We start from the raw sequence: 7902 nt of genomic DNA, 5'->3' as shown, positions 1-7902 counted from the left end.
ATGAGACTTTTGTTACCTTTAGTTTGCGTCGTATCTTTCTTTCTTTGCGATTTAATTTCATTTGATATTTGCTACCTTCCATCAGCGGGTAATTTTGCTCATCAAGGCTTTACATCTTTAGTTTGTTTCTTCTGTTTTCTTTCTTTCTTTATTTCTTGCTTTCTTTTTGTTACGGTGGTGGTTTTCGGATCAGTTTGTGTGAATTTTTTGGGTAACTGTTATCTTCCACCAGCCAAATTGGTGGATAATTTCGTCCGCCAAGACTTTACCTTTAGTTTGTGTACTCTTGTCTTTCTTTCTTTCTTATTCTTTTACGATAGTGGTATAAAAGTCAGCTCGCAGTCGCCTCAATTATTTTATGGGGTACCTGCTATCTTTTACCAGTATAACTATTGATAACTCAAAGCTTATGAATATATATAGGAAGAAGAAATCAACCTAAATTTTATTTTTTATTTCTGATGAAATTTGAACCTGAAATTCTGAACTCGTAATTTCGGAACTTTTGTGTTTTCTTGTGACTGTATATTTTTAGACCTGAAATGAAACCATTAAATTTTTCGTGAAATATAAGGGGGTTTTTAACATTTTCATGTCGTCTTCTTTTATGTTTTCTGTGCTAAATAGGTAAAAGAAGAAACAAAAAAAATTGCTTCTTTTTAAAATTTTTTGTCTCTCTTAATTACCATAGTTTTGTTGATCATATTAGATCATTACTCTCTTTCTCTCTGGACTATAGAGATGGAAAACAATTATCAATCACTTATATTTACGTTAGATTATATATATATTAACTTATCATGATTAAGTGATAAAATAGGTGATATATCATTAATCATGAGTAAGTTGGAAAGTATAAAGAAGCGTCTTGCATTTATTGATTTTATTTAATATAAATATCGAATATGAATAAGTTTTAAATCTATTTTATTGCTATAAATTCTTTTCATGTGTGGAGGTCCCGTTTTGTTTTTATGAATATAGCAAAGATAGCCATTCTTGAATACTATTAGAAACAGCTTGAAGGTTCAAGAAAGTTGGCTGCATCTATTAATGGTTTTGACTTTTTGCTCGCAAATTGATAATAATTGAAAATTTCAAAGTTTGATTACCAAAAACAAGTGTGTTATTAGCTGTAGACCTTTGTTCTTATCTGGTGGAAACATATCTACTTATAATTTACATCGAAAATTATATTATATTTTAAGAGGCTAACTAAAGGAGAAACCAAAGGATGAGGTGGTTATTGAATTTAATATCTTATAAATAAAAACAGGTCATTTTCGTGATAGACATATAAACCACCCAATCCCAAATTAATGTCATTAATTTGTTGTGTTGTTGCATGCTATAGTCCACAGATTATATAATATTACCACCTGTAGGGTCTTTCTTTTTGGCAGTCTTTCCACTTGTTTTCAAGTAAAATTTGCCTTGAAAGTGGGGCAGGTTTAGTTTGAACAACCCCACACTAGTAAATTAATAACAAAATAATAATTAATTATTTACGCTATACAGATAACATAAATGATTTGTACATTATAGTGTAATTTAACTGTTATAGCATATCCACTTTAATTTCCAAGATTATTAAATTTTAAACTAGTAACTCAAATGTTTGGTTGGTTTTTGACATCTTGAATTCATAAAATTTAAATTCTAGATCTGCCTTTACTTATAAATATTGTTTACGAGTATAGTAACTTGATCATGCAAACAATTTTTAGCTAATTGCATAGAGATAGATATATAAACCTCTCATGACTCAAACTAATGGCATGTAGTGTCTACTCTGGCCCAACATGCCTCACAAATTTGTTACTTGGGTTACGCCATCATCGAGCCAAAAGTGCGCATACCATGTAAACTTGTGTTATATGCCTTATAAAACTCTGCACCTTCCTCTCTTGTTATGATGTGAGATTCGCCTAAGGTACGGTATCAGGTGCATTCCTTCTTCATAAGCTTGTCATGTTTCTGTGACACTTGTCGGCCGACCCTTCGTCATTGGCGTCACATATACCTCCCTCTCCCCTTAGGGACTCAACATGCTCGCTAAGGTTTCACCCACTATCGTACTGAGGGAATTTGAGACTCTGATGCCATATTTGTCACAATCCAAACACATGACACATATTGGTCGCTTTAGCACCAAACCTCACAAAGTTGTTTGTTAGCTAAGCTATCATTGAGTCCAAAAGCACGCGCACCACTTGAACTTGTGTTATGCCTAATTATAAAGCTAGCTAATTTATTCCTCTTTCATTCCGGTGTGGGATTCGCCTAAGATATCATTCCTCTATAGGATTTACCTAAAATTCTACCGGTTCTTTTGTGACTCGCCCTCATCGGCCTTCCTCCGTCATGGGCGTCACTAAACCTACCTGTTCTAACATAGTTTTTTTCCTAAGGCTTAATATACTCAAACTTGTATCGAAATCCCTTTGCTCACACTATTTTTATGAACATTCTTTCACACACCAAACATTCCTTCATATGTGTATTTTATACACCACTTAAGATATATCTTTCATTACAATATAGTTATATGACAATTGATCTTTTTATTAGAAAACTACGTCCTCGAGCTCGCAGTTTCAGTCACTTCACAGTAGTATCCCATTGACTTTGGCTTTACTAATGACTAAATTGGTTTCACTGGAACCCAGTAATATGTGATATATTTCTCAGCTTCTTTCATACTTATTTTTTTAATCCTTCACGCTACACGAACTTCCAATCTATCAATTAGTTATATGTAGATTGTAGAGGCACTTTACCATTAGAGCAAGCTTTAATTTATGTATCGTGGAATACTCACACACGTACATATATCACTTTTTGAGGTGGCTAAGATTGGTAGAGAACGAGAGCTACAATCTAAAATAATATGGAATTTAACGTGAATGTTGGCATTAAATAGATAGTGAGAGGAAAGTGTAAACAATATAGAAAATGTCAATTTCGAAAATGAATGATGTTTTTCATTCAAGCCAGCAGTGGTTTGTCCTTTAGCCAAACTAACTTTTCCTATTAATTAATTGCGACTTCTGATAGACCCCTCAAATACTAAGCTTAACTATTATATGGCCTTCTGTGTCAATTTCACATAATACACTTCATTATTAAACTATATAAGTACAAAATGTATTTTCTATAAAACCACAAAAGAGAAATTAAAACAAAAAATTGGGCAGAAATGGTCATTTTGCATGATAACAAAAGGCAAGTGAAGACAACTTTTGGAATGGGCATTTTCAAACCCTTTGAGGCTGTTGGTCAAAAAGTACTTATTCGTACTCAGTGTTTACATCAAATCATACGAGTTATAAATTTGGTTATTAAGCAAATTATTTAATAAAAAAATGAAAAGTAATTTTAAGTTAAACAAGTTGACTATGACTCATTTTTACAAAAAGTATGTTGTTGTGTATAAGCCTTTTACTGTAATTCTTTTACTGAAATAAGTGACTTGATGGGAAAAAATTATTACGAAAGGTAATGAGTTATGCAAGTTGGACTATGTTAAATACTAAACAAAAAAGAAAAAAGAAAAAAACAGAAACTAATCAATTGATCGTAAAGAATGAATTTACGAGAAACTTCTCTTAAACCACCACTGACTACTTGTTGCTACTGATTACTTTTCGTCTTGCTATGAGGCGAGGGCCTCCCATAAACAGTCTCTCTACCTTCCCAAGGTAGAGGTAAGGTTTACATACACATTATCCTCCCTGGACTTCACTTGTGAAATTATTCTGGATATTATTTTGTTGTTCTTCTTCTCTTAAGCCGCTACATTCATATAGGCAAAATAAAAAGAGGTATATCTTAAGACAACTGCACATTTTCTCAGATGAATTTAAGACATATATATACACACTTGATCATCTCAATGAATTTCCATCTACAAATCTAAGAAAATTACGAAACTTTCTAAAAAGAAAAAAGTTATCTAAATCACAAAAGATAGAGTATCACTACCAAAATAAATAAATAAATTAAGACTCAATGGTCTTTTGAACTTTTGTCTTGAAGACTAAAATATAAAGCTTTTCCATTGAGAAATAGAGAAAGCCACCTGTGGAGTGAGTCACATATGACCCAAAACTTGAGCCCACTATGCAATGCCAGGCCGGCCCATATACTTTGTCAAATTCCTGTTGAAATTTTGTAAACAAGATTATCATTAGAATATGGTTTTAACTTTATATATACTGATGATAGCATTAAAAAAATTATTATCAATGTACTTTATCCTGTTGCAGCAGATTATCTGCCTTATGTTTCAATTTATTAATTTTAATTATTAAGGATTGTTACCTGTACTCCTTTTTAAGTGATACGATAGTATATAAAAATCCTTGTATATTGTCAGTATATAGAAGTTAGGGTTAATAGCACGTTTAGTCCTTCAATTAACTATAATATTCACTTTTGATTCTTTTTCTTGTGAATATTCACAAATTTGTCATAATTATTAACCACTGCATCACTTAATTACACACCTATTTCATTAAGTCTATACTAATACCATAATTAACGGTAATATGTTCTAAAAGTAATCCAAATATAACATGTTTTCTATATAAAGGGATCAAAAAATATTTTTAATTAGTTGAAGAATAAATATACTTAATCAAATCACAATGACCAAAAATAAAATTTATCAATAACTCAAGGATCAAAGGTATATTATACCTAAAAGTTAAAATAGTACTTAGAATATTACTTCTACAGCTGGTTCATGATAAAAATATAATCATAAATTCTTACAAGTAGCAATTTTTTGCCTTTTATTATTCACATGGGATGACTAAGAAGAAATAGAGATTGACAATTAGCACATGATTAGAGATAAATTTTGCTATTATTAACCTGAGATTCTACACTATTTTAATAGGGTGGCACTTCTTTTTTTTTATATGGTCTAGCCCTCAATTAGTTGTCTCAGATCTGATTGACAGGTTTGCATGATGAGTTAATTTGCCAAACAGTTGCATGTGCCATAAGAAGGAGTAGATGAGTTTTTTTTTTTTTAAAAAATAACATAGTAAATGTAATGAATTTCGAAATTGTTGATTCTTTGATCACTTAATTCTCTGAGTTTATAAATAATAACTGGTTTAACTTAAGGAAAAACTTCAGAAATATACAAGTTGGTTATTTACATTGCAAAAAAATAGCCCAAAATACAAATATATACAGACATATACAAACATATACACACTTATACCAATATATACAAAGGCAGAGAGAGATCGAGTGAGAGTGAGAGAGAGATAAAAGTTTGGGTCATTTTTTGTAAAAATTTAAAAAATGGATTAATTTTTGTAGCATTGTTGCCCCACTTAACATATAGTGTAATTTTCTCTTAATGCATATAGAATTTCTTTACACTGTGGAGACAAATTAAACTCAATGAAAAAATGGAGACAGAATGATAAACTTCTTTTCAGTTAAATATAGTTGGGATTGTTTTTCCCACCCCAAAAAAAAAAAAAAATCAAATCAAAATGATAGTAGAAACAAGATAGAGATAACAGAAAATTCTTCACTCTTATCTTATTTGGAAAAAACAACCACTTGGACTATGACCCCCTAATTTACAGTTGTTAGCACACTCTTTCGAAAGAGATTATTCTTTTGTTAAGATTTTCATAAGTAATTGAACGTGGTTAAGTTTTTTCAATATATAGGTATATTTGAGACTTTTGAGTTAGATAATACATAGTTCAACTCACTAACCCAAACTTTAGTTGCATGTTTAGGGGAGCAGAAATATATACCGACGTTTTAATTTTTTTTTAAGTCACCTAGATATTTAACCGGTTATAGCAGGTAATTTCCTGTATTTTAATCAGAATTACAATAAATATTTGCTATAGGTGATATTAACCTGACATGATAAAAAGAAAATTAAACAGTCCCTGCACAAAAATAGTTAACATTGCAGAAAAAAATTTAGTAGGAATTTGTGTAAAAACTCATAAGGAAAATCCAATCCAGGATTGTTAACTATAATAGGAATCAGAATTGGAAGAAAATTGGCCAAGAAAACAATATAATGAACGGAATAATAAATATACATACTATCAGTGTATTTTAATCAGTTATAGTATGTTATCTACTACATACGTGCTCCAATTCATCACATTAGGACTACAATAGTTACCTAATATATATATACACTGACGACGTAAATAATGAAGTGACAACACATACCTTTTTCATGTTATAGGCCATATGTTTAGAGCTGAACTTCTCCAAGCTATCAAAAGTAGTTCTTGCACATTTAAAAGCATGTACTTGCATAAATCCTGGCATGTCTGTTACCAATACTTTTACTTGAAGAATTGCAGCCATTGATGCCACATTCAATTCAACATGTGTCACTGATTTCCTATTTGTTTCAATGCAAGAAGCTGATTTTCTTGATTCAACAACTGGATTTCTTGATACAATTTCCTTAACAACAACTCCTTCAATGGATGAAACTGATTTTCTTGTTTCTCCTTTTGTTGTGACAACATTATTTGTTTTCAACTCAACTTGATGATTTTCGCGATACGTTTTTGATCTTCTAAGGGGCCATCCTTTTGAAATCCCTTTCTTTAACATGGATGATAAATCTGTAATTTCTGTTTCTGGTGTTGGTTTTGGTTTTGGTTTTGATTTTGGATTTCCAGTGTCTAAGTTATACACATACATGGATCCTTTCTTTTGCTTCTCTTCCCCTGTTCTTGTTGCCATATTCTTTTTAATAGGTGTGATGAGTTTGTTGATTGGTATTTGGTGGAATGAGAAAAGTCATCTATATAAATCTTGTAAAAAGTGGTGTGTGTGTGTGTGTTTGTGAGGGGGGGGGGGGGGGGGGGGAGGGCGGCGTTGGAAGTTTGCTACAGAAATACACCATTTAAATAACGTCTTGATTAGCTGATTATAAGTATCAAATATTTTATTCATATAAAATGATTTAAATATACTTAAGAAATTTAATAAAACATAAACTTTTTGAAAATTCTTTAACTTGGAAGAAAGTAGTGATGATTGTCATAAATATTATCCTCGAGAACGTATACAAGCAGGGGTGGATCTACTTGGGGGCCAGGGTGTTCACCCGAACACCCTCGATAAAAAATTACAGTGTATATATAGGGTAAATTTTCTGTGTTTATGTGCATATATTAACTTTTGAACACCCTCGATAAAAAATTACAGTGTATATTTAGCTTTTTTCTTTCTTTCCGAACACCCTAAATGAAAATCCTGGATCCGCCACTGTATACAAGAAGATCTTTATTGATTCTCACAAAGAATGAAATTCCAAAATGGAACGGAAGAGAGAATTAAGAGTTTCGTCTTGAAAAGGGTATTTCTAGGATTATAAAAAAATAGCAAAAATATATTAATAAAATATTATATGTCAAATAAAAATTGTTTATAAATTTTAAAGCGGAAAAGGATCATATATACCCCTCTACTTTCAAATAAGGTTCATCTATACCCTCCGTTATACTATTGGAACATAAATACCCTTACCGTTATACTTTGGGCTCAAATATGCCTCTGTTCGTTAAATGTCTGGGTCCTAACTTTAAAATAGACGGGTGAAGGGTTGAGATTAATTTAAAGGACCAGATCATTTTTGTCCCAGACAACCCCAAAATAACCCATAACCCGACCCAAATGAAGCTTCAAATATCAACAATGGAGTTGCTGTAAATAAATTGAGTATTGAAAATTATTTGCGTTATTATTTAATTGAGCTGAGATTTTCTCTTGCCTGCTATAATTTAGCTGAATTTTTAGGTTCTTTGAAATCGAACATGAGACTAAATAAAAAAAAATCAAAGTTCTTCCATAGATCTTCACTGTTGACTCATTGAAATTCTGAGTTGT

General features: G+C 31.2%; 1 protein-coding gene across 1 annotated transcript; it reads right to left on the bottom strand.

The window, feature by feature from the left end:
* Positions 1 to 3829: 3829 nt before the first annotated feature.
* Positions 3830 to 6834, bottom strand: LOC132636742 (uncharacterized). Its single transcript, XM_060353753.1, has 2 exons — positions 6226 to 6834; positions 3830 to 4160 (listed from the first exon to the last, which is right to left on the bottom strand). Exons 1-2 carry the CDS (start codon positions 6751 to 6753, stop codon positions 4002 to 4004), a joined length of 687 nt encoding a protein of 228 aa, XP_060209736.1. The 5' UTR covers positions 6754 to 6834; the 3' UTR covers positions 3830 to 4001.
* Between the last annotated feature and the right edge of the window lie 1068 nt (positions 6835 to 7902).

The sequence above is a fragment of the Lycium barbarum genome, chromosome 4, assembly GCF_019175385.1.
Source record: "Lycium barbarum isolate Lr01 chromosome 4, ASM1917538v2, whole genome shotgun sequence".
In the NCBI taxonomy this organism is placed as follows: domain Eukaryota; kingdom Viridiplantae; phylum Streptophyta; class Magnoliopsida; order Solanales; family Solanaceae; genus Lycium; species Lycium barbarum.
Note: the sequence above shows the minus strand (reverse complement) of the source record. Positions and strands in the feature narration are given on the sequence as shown.